The sequence below is a fragment of the Ranitomeya imitator genome, chromosome 4, assembly GCF_032444005.1.
Source record: "Ranitomeya imitator isolate aRanImi1 chromosome 4, aRanImi1.pri, whole genome shotgun sequence".
Lineage (NCBI taxonomy): Eukaryota > Metazoa > Chordata > Amphibia > Anura > Dendrobatidae > Ranitomeya > Ranitomeya imitator.
In genome coordinates, this window is record NC_091285.1 from 636,024,969 (window position 1) to 636,051,044 (window position 26,076).

A 26,076-nucleotide genomic window follows, 5' to 3' on the forward strand; every position below is an offset into this window, starting at 1 on the left:
CGTGCAGACAGCCGTAAACGGCGCTGCAAGGCCAAAAAACCCTCCTCTCGGTTATCCTATATAGTGTTTTTCCACTATTTAGCTGGATACGAGTGGAAAGACACTAATAGGAATTTTTTTTTTCAGATTTTAAACAGGCTGCACTATTTGAAAAAAAGGGAAATTTTTCTCAAGGTATGAGCCAGTAACGAACCCTGAGCTGAATCCAACCGGCTATGGCTGCACACAGACTACAGGGCGAGCTGGGCTCACACGGAGACCGTGCAGACAGCCGTAAACGGCGCTGCAAGGCCCAAAAACCCCCCTCTAGGTTATCCTATGTAGTGTTTTTCCACAATAGAGCTGGAGACTGGTGGAAAAACACTAATAGGAAATTTGAGAAAAAATGTGCAGCAGGCTGCACTAAGAGCAAAAAAGAACAACTGTGTGAGGCAGTGTGAACCCCCCCTGAGCTGAATACAACCGGGTATATGGCTGCACACAGACTACAGAGTGAGCTGCACACACACACACACACAGAGACCTTGCAGAACGCTGTTAAAACAGCGCTGCAAGGCAAGAGCAAGGTGAACAGTGAAGAACACACAGCGTTTTGCTAAATTAGCCTTTGGAAAGGAAAATAAAGCAATTAGCTAGCTCGACTGGCCCTCAGTTAGAACACAGCGTCCTGTCCCTAACTGAAATCACAGCAGAGTGAGCGCAAAATGGCGGCAGCGCTTTTTTATAGTGCAGAGTGACATCATTTCAGCAGCCAATCCCAGCCTTGCCAGTACTTACATGCCCACCATGCTAAACAGGATGTGCCCACACTTTCATTCATTCCTCATTGGCTGCTGCGTTCAATTTGAATTCTGGGAACTTCCGATTCCGGTATCCGATACGCGGGAAGTATCGGAATTCCGATACCGCAAATATCGGCCGATACCCGATACTTGCGGTATCGGAATGCTCAACACTAATATTGACTAATATAAAGAAGAGTTACTTCATACAGAGAGCTGTTTCCGGTTGAGTGTGGGTTTTTGTTCTGCTCTGGTTGTCTGTTAGAGGAAGGAACAGTAAAAATTTGAAATAACATTATAAAACCTCAAAATACACATATTTGCATACTGTAAACTGCCATAACAAATGAATCAAATTTTTGGGCTGGGAAGGGGAAGCTTGGATGTGGTTTTATTATATGTATGTGGTCAGATTTTTGTATAAAAGCAGAAGTCAATTATAACAATAAAAAGCATCAAGAGGCAAATATGGATAACGTGTACGGGAATGCAACGGGAAAAACTAAACAAGGTATTACAACGGTTTTATTTCACTTTTTATGGAAAATGTCATTATTTACGCAGAGTTGAGTCATTTTCTTTGGAGTGGATAATCATGATCTATTCTTTACTAACATGTTTATGTAGTTGGGATGGGTAGTGATATTATTTTGTAGTTTGTGTTTTTTTGTGGTTTTAGGATTACATGATTATTTTGTTATTTTTGTTTGCTTTTGGGGCTATAAAGTGGGTTAGATAGATATTGGGAAATGTTTTGTGGGTTTAAAATGAAAATGGACTTTTTATGCATTTAAAAAAAAATCACCCCACTCAAAATAGTTAATAAATATCATTTATCATATATCTATTTTACATCAGCATCAGTCTTGAAAGCACTTTTTATTTTTTGTTAGGGTGTTAGGCTTGTTTCACACTTGCGTTTCAAAATGCATGCGTTTTGAAAAAAAACGCATGGTGAAAAAACGCATGTAAACGCGTGCAAAAGCTGCGTTTTTTTGACGCATGCGTTTTTGCATGTGGTGAAAAAAACGTGGCGTTTTGACGCGTTTACATGCGTTTTTTCATGCGTTTGCGTTTTTTAAACGCATGCAGATAAATGTGTGACACTGCCAATCATCAAAATAAAGTAAAAAACCCACTATAAACAGAAAGAGCTAGGTTAGGGTTAGGGGTAGGGATCCTAACCCTAACCCCAACCCTAAAGGGATCCTAACCCTAACCCTAAAGGGATCCTAACCCTACCCCTACCCCTACCCCTAACCCTACCCCTAACCCTAACCCTACCCTTAAAGGGATTAGGGTTAGGGGTAGGGTTAGGGTTAGGGTTAAGGGTAGGGTTAGGGTTAGGGTTAGGGGTAGGGTTAGGGGTAGGGTTAGGGTTAGGGGTAGGATCCCTTTATCAATGTTATGGTGTGGGGTGGTTTATCAGTGTTTTTTTTTTTTTTTTTTTAAACGCATGTGGTTAAAAACGCATGCGTTTACATAGACAGCAATGCATTTTTTGCGGCAAAAAAAAGCCGCTAAAAATACTACATGTTGCATTTCTGCAACACAACGCATGCAGAAAAAAACGCATGCGTTGCAAAAACGCGTCAAAACGCATACAAAAACCGCATGCGTTTTTAATGTTAAATATAGGGGGAAAAACGCATGCTTTTTTTGCGTTTTTTACTGCAAAAACTCAAAAAAAAACGCAAATGTGAAACCACCCTAAGATGGGTTACAATTTTAGCAGCAATTTTTCGTTTTGTCAAAACATATATATTTTTTTTAGAGAGCTTCATTTTAAAATGACTTTAAGGGCCTGTAAATAAGAAAACCCACAAATATGACCCCATTTTAAAATATGAACCCTTCAACATATTAAAAACCACAATTCATCGAGAGGAGTAGTAAGCATTTTAAACCCAACGGTGATTCATGGAATCGTAAGGCATTGGACAGTGGAAATTCTTTGTATATATATTTTATTCATTTATACAGCACCATCATATTAAGCAGAACTTTACAGACATCAGCATCTCTGTCCCCATTGGAGCTCACAATCTAGATTTCCTATCAGTATGTCTTTGGGGTGAAGAAGAAAACCCACGCAAACACGTGGAGAACATACAAACTCCTTGCTGATGTTGTCCTTGGTGGGATTTGAAACCAGGACTTGCAGCGCTGCAAAGCAACAATGCTACCAACTGAGCCATCCTGTGCTGCACATATATATTATTATAGTTTTTGAGTTCATCTATCATACCAAATAACCCTTTGACTAAATTATTACAGTCATGTGGATGCCTAATGTGGAGATTTTATTTTCAATTTTATGCACTTAATAGATTGTACAGTATATGCAAAAAAATATATATTTTTAAAATGGGAAATGTTTTACTTACTTTTTTAAGATGTTTTATTTATGTATATACTGTATATTTTGTACAAAATTGACAAAAATTGTTCACTTTTTTTCACTATAACTGTGTCATTTGAAGACGCCCCAGTTAATCTATGAGCATATGGCTTCCTTGAGACGACGGAGCAGCCAACAAAGTTTCCCATGGGAAGCCGCTTCATGAAATGAATGGCCGCTGTTTTCTTGAAGCGGCTTCACCAATCTGGTAGTGAGGGAGCACAGCGTACTCCATTACTTCTGCCCTTTCTCCAATGACTTCTGGATGGGCACACGTCAGCCTATATGGGCATGGATTCCCAATCCAATACCTAAAATTGTGAACTGATCAAAATACAGGGCACCTGCTCTCCTGATGAAGGCTGCGAAACACATGAATTAGGGTGTTTCTTTGCCTGCTACTAATATATTATGTACGTTTAACAATGACTGACATACTGGATCTACATTGAGGGTATATGGTCCTAAAATACGGGACCAAAAAATGAGAGCGCTACCACGACTCCACCTAATAAATGCAAGCTACAAGAGATCAGGAGTATACTCTCATGGAGAGGCCTTTTCTTTCAGCCCACCGAGGTCTCTCTCCCCTCCACATGGGTAAGCACTTGGTATGTTAGGTCTTATGAGTGAGGACATTCTAGTTATACTAGTAACGGTACTTGCAAATATGGGCTCCCCATGTAATTATTTTTGGACTGTGGGATGCCTGTCTTATATATTTTAAACCCACTCTCAGTACCAACATATAGGGATGAACCTCCTTTGGCTGTCTGTTGTTTTATGTGTTTTTTCCCTTGTCATCTCGTAATGTGCTTGTATATTTGGGCTTTTAGCCGTTTTGTATTATTAATGAGCCTTTGTTAAATAAACATTCACTTTTGATACTATCATTTTCAGACTTAAGGTTCTATTTTTCTATACTTATATCCATGAGAGTATACTCCTGATCTCTTGTAGGTTTCTAATATATTATGTACTTAGTTGTCTGATATATTAATAATTGCAAACCCAGTACCAATACTGAATGTAATCACTTGTACAGCATATTTTGGATGGACCCTAACTACTGGTATGTAATATATTACTATTTTTGTTTTTAGTTGTTTTTTTTGTGATTGAACTAGGGATCTACATGTTAATAATTAATTAATTAATTGATTATAAAGCACACACTTTTCTGTAATGGTTTTCTGCTGTGATATTTGCGAAATACTTAAGAAGAGAATCTATATTGGAAACTACACACTTTAAAGCACCACTCCAGCATTTTTTTTTATTTTAGCGATGGAATGGTGCTATCAATCTAAGTTCCCTGAGCCTAATCTTATACTTAACAACCAATGTCTAAAAGTCTTCCAAGCACTACTCTGGTCCTGCGACTCCATCTTGCAGTTCAACTTCTGACTGACGGGAAGTCAGCGATAACGGTCACAAGCTCATGATCCCAATGGCAGGGGATCACAAAAGGGCAAGCACACAAAAAACAGTACAAGCTCTAGGGTGATGGAAACTGAGCTGACCGCGATCCTGAACCTAATTCACAACACTAGCAGTAGCCGGGGAACGTGCCTACGATGATTCTAGACGTCTCGCGCCAGCCGAAGGACTAGCTTCCCCTATTAGAAGAAACAAAGACCTCTCTTGCCTCCAGAGAAACACCCCACAGAAATAGCAGCCCCCCACATGTAATGACGGTGAAATGAGAGGAAAGCACATACGTAGTAATGAAAACAGATTCAGCAAAATGAGGCCCGCTAAAACTAGATAGCAGAGGATACAAAAGTGAACTGCGCGGTCAGCGAAAAACCCTACAAAAAAACCATCCTGAAATTACCTGAACTCATGTGCCAACTCATGGAACATGAGGAGTAATATCAGCCCACTAGAGCAACCAGCAACAAGGAATCACATAACTGCAAGCTGGACTAAAACAAAAATAAAGCAAAACGTGGAACAGGAAAATCAAAAACTTAGCTTGTCCTGAAGATTACAGAAGCGGAAAGCAGAGGTAACAAGACACACTGATTACATTGATCGCCGGCGAGGAAATGACAAGAAAGCCAGGTTAAATAGGAAACTCCCATATCCTGATAGAACAGGTGGACACCAGAGACCGCAGAGAACACAGGTCACCCAGTACCATCAGTAACCACCAGAGGGAGCCCAAAAACAGAATCCACAACAGTAAGTCTGTGAAGGCCTCGTTCTGGCCTTGTTCCAGCTCTCATAGACTTATATTGAGTTGTGACTTCCTGGTTGACTCCCGGTCGCCCAGCAAACACTGGAGCAATCGTGCAGGTCACAATCTGCTTGAGACCAACAGGATCACCACCAAAAAACATCTGAAGACGACAACGGGTAGACATGAGACTAAGTACAGGGAAATTTGATTAGCACCACTCCAACGCTGGAATAAAAAGCACTGGTGTGTTGCTTTAGGTGGGATAACTAGGGTTTAGTGAGACTTTTGACCCTACATGTCACCTTCCCAATAACGAGCAGCTTAGTTCAAAGTTTCTTATTTTCATAAGTACACTCTACTTTGTTACCCAATGATCTCTATGTGGGCACATTGAGTGCAGATTTCATTGGAATTTTACTTGGACGCCAAATCCACACATGGATTTTTCCTCTCTGAACCCTGTTCACACAGGTTATATACAGATGATCAGGTTTTTAAATACATCAGATAGGGATTGCATACATTAGTTAGGACTGCTCTGATAAGGGTATACCGTGAAGATTGGTAGAGCAGCTTAGTATACATTTTTTGCAAAAAACGTATCAACCAAATACCCTGTTTTTTACATCTTTTACTAGCACTTGCGGATTACTGCAACATTTTTTTCAAACTGAGTGTTTTTGGTTTTACTATTCTCTTTTGTGTCTTCAGGTTTCTTGGTGGTGTGTGAACATGATCATACAGACTTGTTCACTGTGCAAGTAGCCCATGTGTTCCTGTTTCCATAATTGTTCTCTTGTGTCTACAAGACTGGGGAGTTCCACCACTCCTCTTGGGCTATCTGCACAAAAGCTGTTCTACCCTGTATGCACACATGGATTTTTCCTCTCTGAACCCTGTTCACACAGGTTATATACAGATGATCAGGTTTTTAAATACATCAGATAGGGATTGCATACATTAGTTAGGACTGCTCTGATAAGGGTATACCGTGAAGATTGGTAGAGCAGCTTAGTATACATTTTTTGCAAAAAACGTATCAACCAAATACCCTGTTTTTTACATCTTTTACTAGCACTTGCGGATAACTGCAACATTTTTTTCAAACTGAGTGTTTTTGGTTTTACTATTCTCTTTTGTGTCTTCAGGTTTCTTGGTGGTGTGTGAACATGATCATACAGACTTGTTCACTGTGCAAGTAGCCCATGTGTTCCTGTTTCCATAATTGTTCTCTTGTGTCTACAAGACTGGGGAGTTCCACCACTCCTCTTGGGCTATCTGCACAAAAGCTGTTCTACCCTGTATGCACACATGGATTTTTCCTCTCTGAACCCTGTTCACACAGGTTATATACAGATGATCAGGTTTTTAAATACATCAGATAGGGATTGCATACATTAGTTAGGACTGCTCTGATAAGGGTATACCGTGAAGATTGGTAGAGCAGCTTAGTATACATTTTTTGCAAAAAACGTATCAACCAAATACCCTGTTTTTTACATCTTTTACTAGCACTTGCGGATTACTGCAACATTTTTTTCAAACTGAGTGTTTTTGGTTTTACTATTCTCTTTTGTGTCTTCAGGTTTCTTGGTGGTGTGTGAACATGATCATACAGACTTGTTCACTGTGCAAGTAGCCCATGTGTTCCTGTTTCCATAATTGTTCTCTTGTGTCTACAAGACTGGGGAGTTCCACCACTCCTCTTGGGCTATCTGCACAAAAGCTGTTCTACCCTGTATGCACACATGGATTTTTCCTCTCTGAACCCTGTTCACACAGGTTATATACAGATGATCAGGTTTTTAAATACATCAGATAGGGATTGCATACATTAGTTAGGACTGCTCTGATAAGGGTATACCGTGAAGATTGGTAGAGCAGCTTAGTATACATTTTTTGCAAAAAACGTATCAACCAAATACCCTGTTTTTTACATCTTTTACTAGCACTTGCGGATAACTGCAACATTTTTTTCAAACTGAGTGTTTTTGGTTTTACTATTCTCTTTTGTGTCTTCAGGTTTCTTGGTGGTGTGTGAACATGATCATACAGACTTGTTCACTGTGCAAGTAGCCCATGTGTTCCTGTTTCCATAATTGTTCTCTTGTGTCTACAAGACTGGGGAGTTCCACCACTCCTCTTGGGCTATCTGCACAAAAGCTGTTCTACCCTGTATGCACACATGGATTTTTCCTCTCTGAACCCTGTTCACACAGGTTATATACAGATGATCAGGTTTTTAAATACATCAGATAGGGATTGCATACATTAGTTAGGACTGCTCTGATAAGGGTATACCGTGAAGATTGGTAGAGCAGCTTAGTATACATTTTTTGCAAAAAACGTATCAACCAAATACCCTGTTTTTTACATCTTTTACTAGCACTTGCGGATAACTGCAACATTTTTTTCAAACTGAGTGTTTTTGGTTTTACTATTCTCTTTTGTGTCTTCAGGTTTCTTGGTGGTGTGTGAACATGATCATACAGACTTGTTCACTGTGCAAGTAGCCCATGTGTTCCTGTTTCCATAATTGTTCTCTTGTGTCTACAAGACTGGGGAGTTCCACCACTCCTCTTGGGCTATCTGCACAAAAGCTGTTCTACCCTGTATGCACACATGGATTTTTCCTCTCTGAACCCTGTTCACACAGGTTATATACAGATGATCAGGTTTTTAAATACATCAGATAGGGATTGCATACATTAGTTAGGACTGCTCTGATAAGGGTATACCGTGAAGATTGGTAGAGCAGCTTAGTATACATTTTTTGCAAAAAACGTATCAACCAAATACCCTGTTTTTTACATCTTTTACTAGCACTTGCGGATAACTGCAACATTTTTTTCAAACTGAGTGTTTTTGGTTTTACTATTCTCTTTTGTGTCTTCAGGTTTCTTGGTGGTGTGTGAACATGATCATACAGACTTGTTCACTGTGCAAGTAGCCCATGTGTTCCTGTTTCCATAATTGTTCTCTTGTGTCTACAAGACTGGGGAGTTCCACCACTCCTCTTGGGCTATCTGCACAAAAGCTGTTCTACCCTGTATGCACACATGGATTTTTCCTCTCTGAACCCTGTTCACACAGGTTATATACAGATGATCAGGTTTTTAAATACATCAGATAGGGATTGCATACATTAGTTAGGACTGCTCTGATAAGGGTATACCGTGAAGATTGGTAGAGCAGCTTAGTATACATTTTTTGCAAAAAACGTATCAACCAAATACCCTGTTTTTTACATCTTTTACTAGCACTTACGGATTACTGCAACATTTTTTTCAAACTGAGTGTTTTTGGTTTTACTATTCTCTTTTGTGTCGCCAAATCATATTTGTAGAGCACTTGAGGTACCAGTATGGGTGGAAAGTCCTCAAAAATGACCGTATTTTGGAAGTAACATCACTCACGGCAATTAAAAAGAGGTGTAGTGATCATTTCGACCACATAGGTGATTTGGAGAAAAATGATGCACAATGGTTATTGAGTGAAAATTGCAATTTTTCCATAGACCATTTTAGCTCCCAACTTGTTGTGCCCAGTTTGTGCCACTGTTAAAGGACAGCTCTAGAACCATTGTGCTGTGTTTTCTGCTTTTAGTTTTTTTTAAACACTCTACATGTGACTATTCTTTATCCTGGACAGTCAATAGGGCACAAGAGAGAAAAAGTCCCATTCACATTTGAGCCATAATTTGGGAATTTACAAAGCATTGGCTAAGAATTACAAAGGCTTTGAGATGAGATAAGTAAAATTACTTTGATGTGACTCAGGTTTCAAAAACTACATGTGTCAAGGCATATATCAAAGGATATAGAGAGAATTTTGACCCCAAGGCGTCTTCCAGAGATGGATGCACGGAAGAAAGTGAAAAATGAAAGTTTAAATTTTTCACCAGTTAGTGATTATTTTTATGACTTTGACTGTGTGGTATAAGTGATATAGTACTATATTATTCTACGGATTCTTAGTCCGGATCTCAATCCAATTGAAAATCTTTGGTGGAAGTTGAAGAAGATGGTCCATGACAAAGCTTCAACCTGCAAAGCTGATCTGGCCACAGCAATCGGAGAAAGTTGGGGCCAGACTGATGAAGAGTACTGTTTGACACTCATTAAGTCCATGCCTCAGAGACTGCAAGCTGCTATAAAAGCCAGAGGTGGTGCAACAAAATACTAGTGATGTTTTGGAGTGTTTTTTTGTTTGTTTGTTTTTCATGATTCCATATTTTTTTCCTCAGAATTGAGTGATTCCATAATTTTTCCCCTTTGCTTGGTTAAAAAAAAGTAACCATTACTGACTACCACATTTTTTGTTCTTGTGTTCTTGATTTCTTTTAGTGTTTCTTAAAGCCAGAAAGTTGCCATTTGAAATGACTTTAGTTTTGTGCCACGTCTGTGATCTGCTTTTTTTCTACAAAATTAAACAACTGAATGAACATCCTCCAAAGCCGGTGATTCCATAATTTTTGACAGGAGTTGTATATTGCCTTATTGTAAGGGTTTGTTCACATGTTTGTCTCAAAAACTACTATAAAAACTCTCTATGGAGAATCCATTTTGCTGTATGTGCATATAACATCTTTTTCAGTTAGATTCCACCCAGAATCCACTTGAAAAAGTGTCACAAAAAGCACTCAATAAAATGAACATAGTGAACAGCAATGTCAAAAGGTTATTGCTGTGCACATGTTCTATCGTATATCTTGCCATTTAACCGTTTCATGATTTGGGAACCATAAAGCAGTTAAAAGACGTGACCTAACCCCTCTTCAGGCGACTGAGAGTTTATAGGAGCCACTGGTGAAGCCGTTTCTGGAAAACGGCCATCATCCTGAACTGACTTTGCCTGGGAACACATAGCGACTGCTGTTGTGAATTCCGCTCTTGGGCTCCCTCCAGTGGTTGTAAGTGGCACTTTTGTGAGTTCTGCTCTTGGGCTCCCTCTTGTGGTTTCGAGTGGTATGGCTGCTCCTTGGAGTTAGCTGTCTTCAGCTGCTTCCACTGATCGTCTTTTCTGCTCGGCTATTTATGTCTGCTCTGTCCTTCAGCCAGTGCCACTTGTAAATGTTCCTGGTTGGATTCACATCTCTTTGGAGTTCCCTATTATCCTGACCAGTTCTGCAAAGCTAAGTTTTTGCTTGCTCTTTTCTGTTCACAGTTTGTGGACTTATCGTTCTGTGCTTCTATGTTTGTCCAGCGTTATCAGTATGAATTAATTCTGTCTTGCTGGAAGCTCTGGGAAGCAGATTTACCCTCCACACCTTTAGTCAGGTGTGGAGATTTTTAGTAAACTCTGCGTGGATTTTTGTAGTGTTTAATACTGACCGCACAGTATTCCATCCTGTCCTATCTATCAAGCTAGACTGGCCTCCTGTGCTCATCCTGGTTTCATTCTGTGTATGTCTTTTCCCTCTCCACTCACAGTCATTATTTGTGGGGGGCTAATCTATCCTTTGGGGATTTTCTCTGAGGCAAGATAGTTTTCCTGCTTCTATCTTTAGGGGTAGTTAGCTCTTAGGCTGTGACGAGATGCCTAGGGAGAGTTAGGAGCATTCCACGGCTACTTCTAGTGTTGTGTTCAGCTTAGGGACTGCGGTCAGTACAGTTACCACTTTCTTCAGAGCTCGTTCCATGTTGCTCCTAAACCACTGTATCATAACAGTACAAGTGGCCAAAAATGAATTAAATGCATATCAAAAGAAGGAAAAGAAAGTTCTGAACCATTTTTTTTTCTGTGCGCTGGTTTGTCTTTTTTTTCCTCTTGATATCTGGGTGGTTCAGGATATATGCTCTGGCATGGATGTTCAGGGTTTGTTTTCTCGTGTGGATCAACTTGCTTCAAGAGTACAGAGTATCCAGGACTATGTTGTCCAGACTCCGGCTTTAGAGCCTAGAATTCCTATTCCTGATTTGTTTTTTGGGGACAGATCCAAGTTTTTGAACTTTAAAAATAACTGCAAATTGTTTTTTGCTTTGAAACCCCGTTCTTCAGGTGATCCCATTCAGCAGGTGAAAATCATCATATCCTTGCTGCGTGGTGACCCTCAAGACTTGGCCTTTTCTCTTGAAACAGGGGATCCGGCATTATTGAATATAGATGCATTTTTTCAAGCGCTCGGATTATTGTATGACGAACCTAATTCTGTGGATCATGCAGAGAATACCCTGTTGGCCTTGTGTCAAGGTCGGGAGGCGGCAGAGCTATACTGCCAAAAATTTAGAAAATGGTCTGGGCTCACTAAATGGAATGAGGAGGCTCTGGCTGCTATTTTCAGAAAAGGTCTTTCTGAAACCCTTAAAGATGTTATGGTGGGCTTCCCTACGCCTACTGGTTTGAGCGAATCTATGTCTCTAGCCATTCAGATTGATCGGCGTCTGCGCGAGCGCAAAGCTGTGCACCATATGGCAGTGTCCTCGGAGCAGAGTCCTGAACCTATGCAATGTGATAGGATTTTGACTAGAACAGAACGGCAGGAATTCAGACGTCAGAATAGGCTGTGTTTTTACTGTGGTGATTCTACTCATGTTATCTCTGATTGCCCTAAGCGTACTAAGAGAGTCGCTAGGTCTGTTACCATTAGTACTATACAGCCTAAATTTCTCTTATCTGTGACCCTGATTTGCTCATTATCGTCCTTTTCTGTCATGGCATTTGTGGATTCAGGCGCTGCCCTGAACTTAATGGACTTAGAATTCGCCAGGCGCTGTGGTTTTTCCTTGCAGCCTTTGCAGAGCCCTATTCCTTTGAGGGGTATTGATGCTACACCCTTGGCCAAGGATAAACCTCAGTACTGGACGCAGATGACTATGTACATGGCCCCAGCACATCAGGAAGATTGCCGTTTTCTGGTGTTGCATAACCTGCATGATGTTGTTGTACTGGGTTTTCCATGGTTACAGGAACATAATCCGGTGCTGGATTGGAAAACTATGACTGTGACTAGTTGGGGTTGTCAAGGGGTACATAGTGACGTTCCTTTGATGTCAATTTCCTCTTCCCCCTCTTCTGAGGTCCCTGAGTTCTTGTTGGATTTCCAGGATGTATTTGATGAGCCCAAGTCCAGATCCCTTCCACCACACAGGGACTGTGATTGTGCTATTAACTTGATTCCTGGTTGCAAGTTCCCTAAGGGCCGACTTTTCAATCTGTCTGTGCCAGAGCATGCCGCCATGCGGAGCTATGTTAAGGAGTCTTTGAAGAAGGGGCATATTCGGCCGTCTTCGTAACCATTGGGAGCGGGTTTCTTTTTTGTTGCTAAGAAGGATGGCTCCTTGAGACCCTGTATTGATTATCGTCATCTTAATAAGATCACAGTTAAATTCCAATACCCCTTGCCTCTGCTTACTGATTTGTTTGCTCAGATTAAGGGGGCTAGTTGGTTTACTAAGATTGACCTCCGAGGGGCATATAATCTTGTTCGTATTAAACAGGGTGACGAATGGAAAACTGCATTTAATACGCCCGAAGGCCATTTTGAATACCTTGTGATGCCATTTGGGCTCTCTAATGCTCCATCTGTGTTCCAGTCTTTCATGCATGATATTTTCCGCAATTATCTTGATAAATTCATGGTCGTATATTTGGATGATATTTTTGATTTTTTCCGATGATTGGGAGTCTCATGTGAAGCAGGTCATGATGGTATTTCAGATCCTTCGTGATAATGCTTTGTTTGTGAAGGGGTCTAAGTGCCTATTCGGAGTTCAGAAGGTCTCTTTTTTGGGTTTTATTTTTTCTCCCTCGTCTATAGAAATGGATCCTGTTAAGGTCCAAGCTATTCATGACTGGATTCAACCCACATCTGTGATGGGCCTTCAAACATTTTTGGGCTTTGCTAATTTCTATCGCCGTTTCACTGCCAACTTTTCCAGTGTGGTTAAGCCCCTTACTGATTTGACGAAGAAAGGCGCTGATGTGACGAATTGGTCCTCTGCGGCTGTTGAGGCCTTTCAGGAGCTTAAGCGCCGATTTACTTCTGCCCCTGTGTTGCGTCAGCCGGATGTTTCTCTTCCTTTTCAGGTTGAGGTCGATGCTTCTGAGATTGGGGCAGGGGCCGTTTTGTCTCAGAGGGAGTCTGATGGTTCTTTGATGAAACCGTGTGCCTTTTTTTCCAGAAAGTTTTCGCCTGCGGAACGCAATTATGATGTCGGCAATCGGGAGTTGTTGGCTATGAAGTGGGCGTTTGAGGAGTGGCGTCATTGGCTTGAGGGAGCTAAGCACCGCGTTGTGGTCTTGACTGATCATAAGAATCTGGTTTACCTCGAGTCGGCCAAGCGGCTGAATCCTAGACAGGCTCGATGGTCTCTGTTTTTCTCCCGTTTTGATTTTGTGGTCTCGTATCTTCCGGGATCTAAGAATGTTAAGGCTGATGCCCTCTCTAGGAGTTTTTCGCCTGATTCTCCTGGAGTCCTTGAGCCGGTTGGCATTCTTAAGGAAGGGGTGATTCTTTCTGCCATCTCCCCTGATTTGCGGCGGGTGCTTCAGGAATTTCAGGCTGATAGGCCTGACCGCTGTCCTGTGGGGAAGCTGTTTGTTCCTGATAGATGGACGAGTAAGGTGATTTCTGAGGTTCATTGTTCAGTGTTGGCTGGTCATCCTGGGATTTTTGGTACCAGAGATTTGGTTGCTAGGTCCTTTTGGTGGCCTTCCTTGTCGCGCGATGTCCGTGCTTTTGGGCAGTCCTGTGGGACTTGTGCCCGAGCCAAGCCTTGCTGTTCCCGCGCTAGTGGGTTGCTTTTGCCTCTGCCGGTCCCTGAGAGGCCCTGGACGCATATTTCCATGGATTTTATTTCGGATCTTCCTGTTTCCCAGAAGATGTCTGTTATCTGGGTTGTTTGTGACCGGTTCTCTAAAATGGTCCATCTGGTACCTTTGCCTAAGTTGCCTTCCTCCTCAGATCTGGTTCCATTGTTTTTTCAGCATGTGGTTCGTTTGCATGGCATTCCGGAGAATATTGTGTCTGACAGAGGTTCTCAGTTTGTCTCTAGATTTTGGCGGACCTTTTGTGCTAGGATGGGCATTGATTTGTCTTTTTCTTCGGCGTTTCATCCTCAGACTAATGGCCAAACTGAGCGACCTAATCAGACCTTGGAGACCTATTTGAGATGCTTTGTGTCTGCTGATCAGGATGATTGGGTGTCTTTCTTGCCATTGGCTTAGTTTGTCCTTAATAATCGGGCTAGTTCGGCTACTTTGGTTTCACCTTTCATTTGTAATTTTGGTTTTCATCCTCGCTTTTCTTCTGGGCAGGTTGAGCCTTCTGATTGTCCTGGTGTTGATTCTGTGGTGGACAGGCTGCAGCAGATTTGGACTCATGTGGTGGACAATTTGACGTTATCTCAGGAAAGGGCTCAACGTTTTGCTAACCGCCGTCGGTGTGTTGGTCCCCGGCTTCGTGTGGGGGATTTGGTTTGGTTGTCTTCTCGTCATGTTCCTATGAAGGTTTCGTCCCCTAAGTTTAAGCCTCGGTTTATTGGTCCTTATAAAATTTCTGAAATTATTAACCCAGTGTCTTTTTGTTTGGCTCTTCCAGCCTCTTTTGCCATTCATAATGTTTTCCATAGATCTTTGTTGCGGAGATATGTGGTGCCCGTTGTTCCCTCGGTTGACCCTCCTGCCCCGGTGTTGGTTGAGGGAGAGTTGGAATATGAGATTGAGAAGATTTTGGATTCTTGTTTTTCGAGGCGGAGGCTTCAGTATCTTGTCAAGTGGAAGGGTTATGGTCAGGAGGATAATTCTTGGGTTGTTGCCTCCGATGTCCATGCCACCAATTTGGTTCGTGCTTTTCACTTGGCTCGTCCTGATCGGCCTGGGGGCTCTGGTGAGGGTTCGGTGACCCCTCCTCAAGGGGGGGGTACTGTTGTGAATTCCGCTCTTGGGCTCCCTCCGGTGGTTGTAAGTGGCACTTTTGTGAGTTCTGCTCTTGGGCTCCCTCTTGTGGTTTCGAGTGGTATGACTGCTCCTTGGAGTTAGCTGTCTTCAGCTGCTTCCACTGATCGTCTTTTCTGCTCGGCTATTTATGTCTGCTCTGTCCTTCAGCCAGTGCCACTTGTAAATGTTCCTGGTTGGATTCACATCTCTTTGGAGTTCCCTGTTATCCTGACCAGTTCTGCAAAGCTAAGTTTTTGCTTGCTCTTTTCTGTTCACAGTTTGTGGACTTATCGTTCTGTGCTTCTATGTTTGTCCAGCGTTATCAGTATGAATTAATTCTGTCTTGCTGGAAGCTCTGGGAAGCAGATTTACCCTCCACACCTCTAGTCAGGTGTGGAGATTTTTAGTAAACTCTGCGTGGATTTTTGTAGTGTTTAATACTGACCGCACAGTATTCCATCCTGTCCTATCTATCAAGCTAGACTGGCCTCCTGTGCTCATCCTGGTTTCATTCTGTGTATGTCTTTTCCCTCTCCACTCACAGTCATTATTTGTGGGGGGCTAATCTATCCTTTGGGGATTTTCTCTGAGGCAAGATAGTTTTCCTGCTTCTATCTTTAGGGGTAGTTAGCTCTTAGGCTGTGACGAGATGCCTAGGGAGAGTTAGGAGCATTCCACGGCTACTTCTAGTGTTGTGTTCAGCTTAGGGACTGTGGTCAGTACAGTTACCACTTTCTTCAGAGCTCGTTCCATGTTGCTCCTAAACCACCGTATCATAACAGACTGCCCCACACCTAAAAGATGCCATCTTTACATAGCCTTGAGAGGATTTTTTTAGCTTTGTTTTTTCCTAAAAAAATGTTTAAAAAAATACTAGGTGGAAAAAGTGCATTTCACTTCTTTGAAGCAGATCCTGAAGCAAATCTTACAAAACTGGGCACTATCCAATCAAAAGGCGGCAAAGAACGCTTCAGAAAAAAACTCTTCCAAGCCGCTTCAGGATAAAAACTCCTCCAAAAACTCGGTAAGGGTATGTGCACAGTGTAGCCACTGAGATTTTTCTATAAGAAGATGCTTCAGGACCTCTTTGCGGCGGTGCTGCTACCGATGTTTTTTTGTTGTTAATTACATATTAAACGGAAGCCACAAGAAGAATGGATCGGACGTTTCTTTTAGCTGCTTCACGGCTTTTGAAGACTGAAACAGTTACAAGAAACTGTAAAACACTGAACGTATGTTCAGCAAGTTGTTTTAACATTATTGTACATTTCCTCCAAAGAAAAGCAAATAGCACTCACCGGTTTTTTGTATAAATTCTGCTCTTAATTTGTAGTAACAAGCATGCTGGCCGGGGGAGTGAGGACGGGAGTGGGCAGAAACGGCCATCGTCAAGCTTCTGCCCACTCCGTCCTCACTCCCCAGCCAACATCCTTTTTCTCTACAAGTTAAGAGCAGAATTTCTACAAAAGACCGGTGAGTGCTATGTGCTTTTCTTTGGAGGATTTATGACACTGTGTTTTCCTGGACTAGCACCCGGGGTCATGAGGCTAAGCCTGAAGCATGGTATGACACTGACAGCACAAAAATCAGCAGCACTGGCGGTGCTGTCTGTCTTTTTGCATTATTGTGCATTTGTTCATTCTTTTCAATGCTTTTTGAGCAATTTTTCAGGTGGGCTCCATGCAGAATTTACTTGATAAAATTATGTAGTGTGCACATCCCCCAGAAAGAAGGTTTACTGAAGCCTTTTTACCTGAAAAACTTGTCATTTTTGACTGCCTCAAAAAAATCTTAAAAGTTATAACTTTTTTATTTTTATTTTTGTGTTGATAGTGGTGTGTGATGGCTTGCTTTTAGCAAGAGAGTTTAGTTTTTACTATTTTCATCAGGAACATGGGACTTTTTGATCACTTTTTATTTGATTTTTTAGAGGCAAGGGGAATAAAATCAGCTAATTTGGCTTTACAATTTTTTTAATGGCATTCACCCTGGCATTCACCCTGGCATTCACCCTGGCATTCACCCTGGTAAAAATGACATGATACGGTAATTTGGAATTTTAATCAGTACAGATGTGAAGATATAAAATACAGTATGTATAGTTTTTTTCATTATTTTTTTAAATAGGATTTAAAGGTATTTAATCGGGAACTAATACAGGCTATTTACATTTTTATTAGCTGTTTTTATTTTTCAACTTTTTTTTTAAAACTTTTTTGGTTATTCCCACTCTTGCACTTTAACATCCAGTTTCCTTATTACTAGTATAATAAACCTCAATAACTCTGTGTTCTAGTTTACAGTGTTTACTGTTATTGTGAACAGTTAAGCAAATTCAAGATGAAATTATCTCTGAAAGGCCTAAAGTCAAAGATGACATATTTCCTTTGTATTTTAGGCAAATAAAATTGTAATCTTTTACATTCTAAAGTTACAGAAAGGAAAGTGGGACGATGCAAAAGTGTGGGCACCATGCATGGTTAGTAACTGGTAGCAACCCCTTTTGCAAGTATCACAGCTTGTAAATGCTTTTTATAGCCAGTCTTTTTATAGTCTTTCAACTCTTGTTTGAGGGATTTTCAGGCATTCTTCCTTGAAAAATTCTTCCAGTCTTGTGAGATTCCTGGGTCGTCTTGCATGCACTGCTATTTTGAGGTCTAGACACAGGTTTTCAATGATGTTCAGATCAGCAGACTGTGAGGGCCATTGTAAGACCTTCAGCTTGCACCTTTTGAGGTTGTCTATTGTGGTTTTTGATGTATGATTAGGTTCATTATCCATTTGTAGAAACATCCTCTTTTCAACATCAGCTTTTTTTTACAGATGGTGTTATGTTTGTTAACATTTTATTAAATCCATTCTTCCCTCTACCTGTGAAATGTGCCATTGGCTGCAACACATCCCCAAAGCATGATTGATCCATCCCAATGCTTAATGGTTGGTGAGATGTTCTTTTCCTGAAATTCTGTGCTCTATTTTCTCCACACATACCTTTGATCATTGTGGCCAAATAATTCTATTTTAACCTCTTCGGTCCACAGGACTTGTTTCCAAAATGTGTCAGGCATGTTTACATGTTCTTTTGCATACTTTTGATGCTGAATATTATGGTGAGGACGCAGAATACGTTTTCTTCTGATGACTCTTCCATGAAGGCCATATTTGTGCCGGTGTCTTCGAACATTAGACAATGTACCACAACTCCAGAGTCTGCTAAATCTTCCTGAAGGTCTTTTGCAGTCAAGCATGGCTTCTGATTTGCATCTCTAGCATTCCTAAGAGCAGCTCTGACTGAAATTTTGCTTGGTCTTCCAGACCTTATCTTGACCTCCATGGTTCTTGTTAACTGTCATTTCTTAATTACATTTCAAACTGAGGCAAAGGCAACTTTAAAATGCTTTGCTATCTCCTTATAGCCTTCTCCTGCTCTGTGGGTCTCCACCATTTTCATTTTCAGAGTGCTAGGCAGCTGCTTAGAAGAACCCATGGCAACTGATTTTGGTACAACGTTAGAGTAGGCTGGGTTTTATAATAACAATTAAGGTTCCTTCTCATTGCAAATAAGAATTACATTTCAATGTTTTTGAACTGTTTTTTTTCTGTTCACTGGACCATTCTGGTGCTGACATCTATAGTCTTTACTAAGGTGTGGCTGAGCATCATTAGTTTAGGATAGGGTATTATGAGTCACCCTGCCATGTCTTGCTTGATCAACCACCCATAAAGTGTTCTTCCTGTACTGAAGCAAAGGGCAAAGTGTAACCTCTGTGGTAGGGCAGAAATTGATGTTCCCAAAGGACAGCCTAAAATAGCAAAACTAACATTTACCATAAGAAATGCTCCATAGCATAATTTCAGTTTCGATTTACTCTGTACACTTTAGAAAATAAAGAAATATATAGAACTTTTGTCAGTGTTTGGGTATTTGAGGTGAAAAATAGTTCAATAGAGAGGATAACTTATCTGCTAAAGACTCCATGACCATATCTTCCGGCCTGTGGTTGATGACGCACCCGGTAGTGTGGCCAGAGGTGGACACAGACATCTCGGGTAGCCACTGTGCAATATAGTGTGTGGGTCTTTTATTATCCAGCATCTCATGATATAACACCCAATGTCTCACTCACAACTGACAAATAGCCATAAAAAATTAGTGCAGGTATTCAAGTGTGGCCACCATCTTCTGGCCATGTGTCCCGGTTGCTCATTTGTAGTTGGAGAAATTTGGTGATAGCGCAGTCCAGTGCTGAGCTAATGCTGATGCAGGGATCAGGAGGGACCAGTAAAAATGTATATGAGGTTAAGTAATGTTGGGAGAGCAGAACAGTGCGACTCAGACTGCATGTAATGCCAGAAGAACGGGCAGCATTCACTAGCGTGTGGCAAAAGGAGTGGGGAGAGGAACTGTCCATCAGGACCAGGGCACTCTTTAGTAAAATATTAAAATTTGAGAAACTGCAGTGATTGTTACCTTTTGAGGACTCACACATTTTTATATTTTTCTATCTACTGGCTAACACGGTACAAAGAGATATATTTTACCCCTTTAGTAGTAAAGTGATTCCTCCTGTGGTACACAGGTAGGGGGAAAAGTGTCCAGTACTGTACAGGGCACCATCCAAACTAGTCCTGATCGGAGCTTAGATGGTTGAAAGAGGTGCATTTCAGGAATGACACAGTTAATGATGATTATTATGTAGATCACAACATGAGTATTTGACAAAGGTGAGGCAAGGGACAACCTGATAGGTAGGATTTATTGTTGTTCACCCAAATATCGGCAGGAGAATTGAAAAGCAAATTATCATTGATATGGAGGAAATGGAGTGCACTGCATAGAGTATTGACCTCTACCTCAATAAATACTATCACAATTAATTGAATTGTGACCCATGTGTGATAATCCAGCATTGGTATACCACCCCATTTATGCCCATATGGCTAGATGGGTACCAATTCCAGGGAAGGAACAACTCTATGGTTTTACAATGTGATGTTCAACTGGAAAGTTTGGATATTGCATTTGGATCTCTACCTACATTCGACTATAGACTAAAGACTGACCCAACAGCACACCATATGGTAAGCCACGGTATTACAAGCAGAACCTGCCTGCTTTGATGATAGCACACACTTAGAGCAGGTGCAGGCAATCTTATTTTTTGTGCAAGTGTGATACGACAAAACTTCACATAGCACTCAGACTATTTGAGAAGATGGAAACATAGTAATATAGTTAGTAAGGCCGAAAAAAGACATTTGTCCATCCAGTTCAGCCTATATTCCATCATAATAAATCCCCAGATCTACGTCCTTCTACAGAACCTAATAATTGTATGTTACAATATTGTTCTCCTCCAGAAAGACATCCAGGCATCTCTTCAACCCCTCGACTGAGTTCACCATCACATTTTTTTTTCTTCGTCTTCTCCTCAATCCGACAAAATCGGATCACAATATGATAAAAATCTGATCTCAACCTGAAATACCATTACTTACGGAGAGCTGATATATTCTATATCATTATCTCCACATTACGTCAATTGAAAAAAATTTCTGGTTAGGAAAAAAAACATTTAAAATACGTCAATTGTTAGTAAGAGTGGTTGTGAGAAGATTCCCTCACCATTTAGCAATTCTATGCAGGGCTGCCACTAGAAATTTTGGGGCCCCATACTGGCAAAATTTTCGGGGCCCCCTTGAGACTCTACCCAGGCTCCACTCCAGCCCCGCCTCCACGCTCCACCCCTCGAACTGTCCACAGTCACACCGCTTTCTCTTGGAAAAACTCCACTTCTCACCTATCACACATTGACAGTTCCCATCACCAGATCACACATATAGCCGGCAGCTTTTGTTGTGGCCAAAAGCTTTTTTAAGCCACCAAAATGACAAGGTAGACACTTTTGGCCGGGCCCTACTCTACTGTACCTATTAAATATTTGTTAAAATATGCAACACAATTTAGGTATTTTTTATTTATTTTTCAATTTTTAAAATGACCTATAATACCACATACAAGGAACAAATACCACAGCACCATGACCAGATGACATATTACCACCACAGTGATCGAATAATATCAAATACAAGGAACAAATACCACAACATCATGACCACATATTACCACCACATAGTGACTGAATACTACAATACTGATCAGTAATAAATAAAAAAACCCACAATACTATCACCATCAGTGCCATTATACACAGGAGATCTGTACTTAGTATGCAGTGTCTGTGTAGAGGTATTACAGTGATCACCAGTGATATTATACACAGGAGCTCTGTATATAGTGTATAGGTAATACAGTGATCACTGGTGACATTATACACAGGACCGCTGTATATAGTATACAGTGTATAGTGTCAGTGTATAGGTAACACTGACTCACCAGTGATGTCTCTAGGTGAAGTCCATCTTTCATCCAGCACAGACCGCCATCATTTCATCCAGCCAGGACTCGTCTCTGCAGGAAATAACACAGTTATCTCGAGCTCCGCTTGCAGAACAAATTACTTAATTTTCCCAACTTCTACATTACACCACATGAAGAAAAAGAGGCGACATAGTGTCACTCTGCACAGTAACAGGACCGCCCTCCCAGTTAAAACTGTATACTCAAAAAATAAAATAAATACATCACTGCAGTAATAATATCCCTTAATTAGCCCCTATGGTAATAATATTCACCATCCTAGCCCCTGTGTGTCTCATTCCTGGCGTCAGCCATTTGTTCTCCCATCCTGCCCTCATTAGTATCCATTCTGCCCCATATGATCTCCCCATCCTGCCCCATCTGTCTCCATTGCATCCATCCTGCCCCATGATCCTGCCCCATCTGTCTCCAATCCTGCCCCCAGTGTTTCCAATCATGCCCGTATCTCCATTCTGCCCCGTCTCCAATCATGCCCCCATGTCTGCAATCATGCCCCCTGTGTCTCCATTCTGCCCCATCTGTTTCCAATCCTGCCCCATCTGTCTCCAGTCATGCCCCAGTGTCTCCAGTCATGCCGCCATGTCTTTCATCCTGCCCCCTGTGTCTCCAATCATGCCCCGTATCTCCATTCTGCCCCTGTGTCCAGCATTCTGCCCCTGTGTCCAGCTTTCTATCCATGTCCAGCTTTCTACCCGTGTCCAGCTTTCTGCCCCTGTGTCCAGCTTTCTGCCCGTGTCCAGCTTTCTCCCCCTGTGTCCAGCATTCTGCCCCTGTGTCCAGCTTTCTGCCCCTGTGTCCAGCCTTCTGCCCCTGCGTTCAGCTTTCTTCCCCTGTGTCCAGCGTTCTGCCCCCTGTGTCCAGCATTTTGCCCCTGTGTCCAGCATTCTGCCCCTGTGTCCAGCGTTCTGCCCCTGTGTCCAGCGTTCTGCCCCCTGTGTCCAGCGTTCTGCCCCCTGTGTCCAGCGTTCTGCCCCTGTGTCCAGCGTTCTGCCCTGGGCCCCCCGGATCGCCGCTCTCAATTAAAAAAAAAAAACAAGTTCTTCTCACCTGACCGTGCTCCTGCGGCGGGCGAAGCTTTGGCTCTCTCCACGCAGCTGAAGCACGCACTCGCCGGCGACTGACAATGACGTCTGACGCTGGCGACATGCACGCTGCGGCAGACGTCAGCTGCCAGCCTCAGATTGGCTGGCGGCTGTTAACTATTGATGTGCGGGCGCGGGCCCGCACGTCAATAGCGTTAAACAGCTGCAGCGCCGCCGCTAAGGGCCCGATTTAGCCTGCGGCCTGGGGCCCGGTGAGCAGATGAGACTGGGCCCGATGCAGGCCCCCTCTTCCCAACGGGCCCCATACGCCAGTCATGGTTGTAATGCACTGATGGCGGCCCTGGTTCTATGGATTACATCAGTACATTGAATTCAATGAGAACTGTATAATGCTTTATGACGCCTGTTTGGGCTATGCACCTCAGTGGTTGTATGCTTTGTATTCCTGTGCTCTGTTTGCTGATCTATTGCTGCCTGATATTGGACCTCATTCTGACCACCCATTTGCCTAGCCCCTTTGCTCTGATTGTCCAAAGCAGAAAAAACATAACTATTCTATATTTTGAGATGTTGGTCCAAACTATACCCTCTCTGATGTTGCACTCAGAAGCAGCTTTGCCTCTCCAGCATCAGAAAAGTACAGGGCATATCCATCTTCAGGGCCTATTCACACATTCAGTATTCGGTCAGTATTTTACATCAGTATTTGTAAGTCAAAACCAGGAGTGGGTGATAAATACAGAAGTGGTGACGTGTTTCTATTATACTTTTCCTTTGATTGTTCCTCTCCTGATTTTGGCTTACAAATACTGAGGTAAAATACTGACCGAATACTGAAGGTGTGAACGTGGCCTCAGAGCGATGCTTGCAAGCTCTATAGTAAAGGGCTTTTAAAAACTGCATGGAAAATCCTTTCATTCCATTCACAATTTAAACATTTATAATGTTGAGAAAAACTTTTTAAGGACACTTCATACAATAAATAAGTGAAATTAACTGCATATTAACTTTGCCTTTATTTTCAGTCTTCACTTCAGCTAAAGATAATGATGATGACGATGATGATGATTATGAGAACACCAACCCTTGTGACAAAGCACCAGTTGTGCCCTCCAGAAGCGCTAGGAGGACAAAGAACGCTCTCAAAATTGACCTGCCTTTGAAATGTAAAGTAATGTTTTTGTCAGTGTTGTAACACATTACTGAAAAAGGCCATTTTTCCCAATGGATGGTCGGCACATGATCACAAATCTTCAATGAACAGTCACATGATGACCACCGGGAGTGTGAAATATACTAAATCCTGAGGCCACGTTCACACGGTCAGTATTTGGTCAGTATTTTACCTCAGTATTTGTAAGCCAAAACCAAGAGTGGAACAATCAGAAGAAAAGTATAATAGAAACACGTCACCACTTCTGTATTTATCACCCACTCCTGGTTTTGGCTTACAAATACTGATGTAAGATACTGACCAAGTACTGACAGTGTGAACAGGGCCTAACAGTGTTTATATTACACACTGCCAGGATGCAGCATGCTACATAGCCTCTCTAGTTATATACATGGCTAGAAAACCCATTAAATATATTTATTATTAATAGTGATGAGCGAATATACTCGTTACTCGAGATTTCTCGAGCATGCTCGGGGGTCCTCCGAGTATTTTTTAGTGCTCGGAGATTTAGTTTTTCTTGCCGCAGCTGAATGATTTACATTTGTTAGCCAGCATAAGTACATGTGGGGGTTGCCTGGTTGCTACATGGTTGCAGTTGGAGGTTGGAAGGCCATGCCAGGGTCCTGCTGCTGTGACATGGTTGTGGAGTGGAAGGCCATGCCAGGGCCCTGCTGCTGCATGGTGGAGCGGAAGGCCATTCCAGGGTCCTGCTGCTGCATGGTGGAGCGGAAGGCCATGCCAGGGTCCTGCTGCATCGTGGTGGTGGAGCGGAAGGCCATGCCAGGGTCCTGCTGCTGCATGGTGGAGGCAATGGAGGAGGTCCAAGCAGAAGCAGCAGTTGCCATGGTGGTGGCGGTGGGCTGTCCAACAGCACTCAGCATGGTGGTGGTGCTGTAGTGGTGTCCGGCAGTGCTTGGAATGGAGGTGGCCGTGCAGTGGTATGCAGCAGAGCTCGGCATTGATGTCAAGCGTGACAGTGTTGGCACAGGTGGATATGCCGCCACTGTCTGCTGAAAATACCGACTCTGCTACATAGCCTGCACGTAAGCAGCATTGCAGGCCTGCATGACACTAAGCTGGAGATCAGGAGTAAGATGTTCCGACATGCCCTGTTCAGTTTGATTGAAAAAATGATGTGCTGGCCTCTGGAGGTCGGCTTTCACTTGGTCAAGGCTTTTGGTGAGCTCCTGGATACGCGTATTCATATTGTTTATGGCACTATAAAGTCGGTCACCCATCGCCTTGAGTCCATCATGAAAGACCGAGCTCAAGTGCAAAAACTCAGGCATGAGTGACCTGTCCGAGGCCCTCTGCCACTGCTGGGAAGAGCCCCCCAAAAAAGAGGCAGAGGCAGAGGACTAAGACAGGGGAACACCTGATGGACCAGCTTCCTGGTTTCCAGTTTGTGTGGCAGGCCCACTTGCTGCAGCGCTGAGACGGGATGGCTGGGACGGGTCCGTGGCTGTCTGATGAAGGACCGCTCCAGAACCAGGGTCAAGAGTGCTGCTCCATGTGCTGTGAAAAAATAAGAAAATAATACCAAACATTTACAAAACGCCAACTCCTGTGGAATAGAAACATATAGATTATGACAATACAACACAGCCTAATACACCAAAAAAATACTTACATTTTCTGGGCAAGGACCGGTCTTAAAAATGCCAGAATGCGGTAGTATTTATATTTTCGGATCCTTGCTCCTGAACCACTAGGAACCCGGCTCTCTTGACGAAGGTCCTTGTTGAAGCGATCCTACATCGAACGCCAACATGTCTTGACTTTGAGTACTGTTGAAAAAACAAAAATAATGGTTAGACAATGGACTTTTGGCTGTGATCACACATCTGTGTGTGATTAGAGAAACTCCTGAGAGTTTCTCTCATCACACACAGTTGTGTGATCATGGCCAAGGTCACTACTGCATCACACTGCATTTCGGACCCGAGTCGGGGCATTGTCGCAGCCATCCCACATTGCTTTGGCCACCTCATTCCATAGCTGCCGGATCGTCACGTTGTCCGAGTGCTGCGGAACCCGGGTGTCCCACAACGGGACTCGCTCATGGACCGGGGAGATTAGGAGGTCATTATCAATGAGGTCCTCATCCCGTTCTGGAACCTAAAAAATAAAAAAATACATTAATGTTGGAGAGATTAACATAAGGAAA

The 26,076-nt window shown here is 42.4% G+C and overlaps 1 protein-coding gene across 1 annotated transcript in view; it reads left to right on the forward strand.

Moving 5' to 3' along the window:
- The window catches only part of LOC138674629 (C-type lectin domain family 17, member A-like), a 102,432-nt gene that overhangs the window by 37,034 nt on the left and 39,322 nt on the right, over positions 1–26,076 (forward strand). The window contains exons 3-4 of the mRNA XM_069762445.1: positions 16,581–16,720; positions 23,758–23,898. Coding sequence (XP_069618546.1) covers positions 16,581–16,720; positions 23,758–23,898 — 281 coding nt within the window. The remainder of the gene's footprint in view (positions 1–16,580; positions 16,721–23,757; positions 23,899–26,076) is intronic.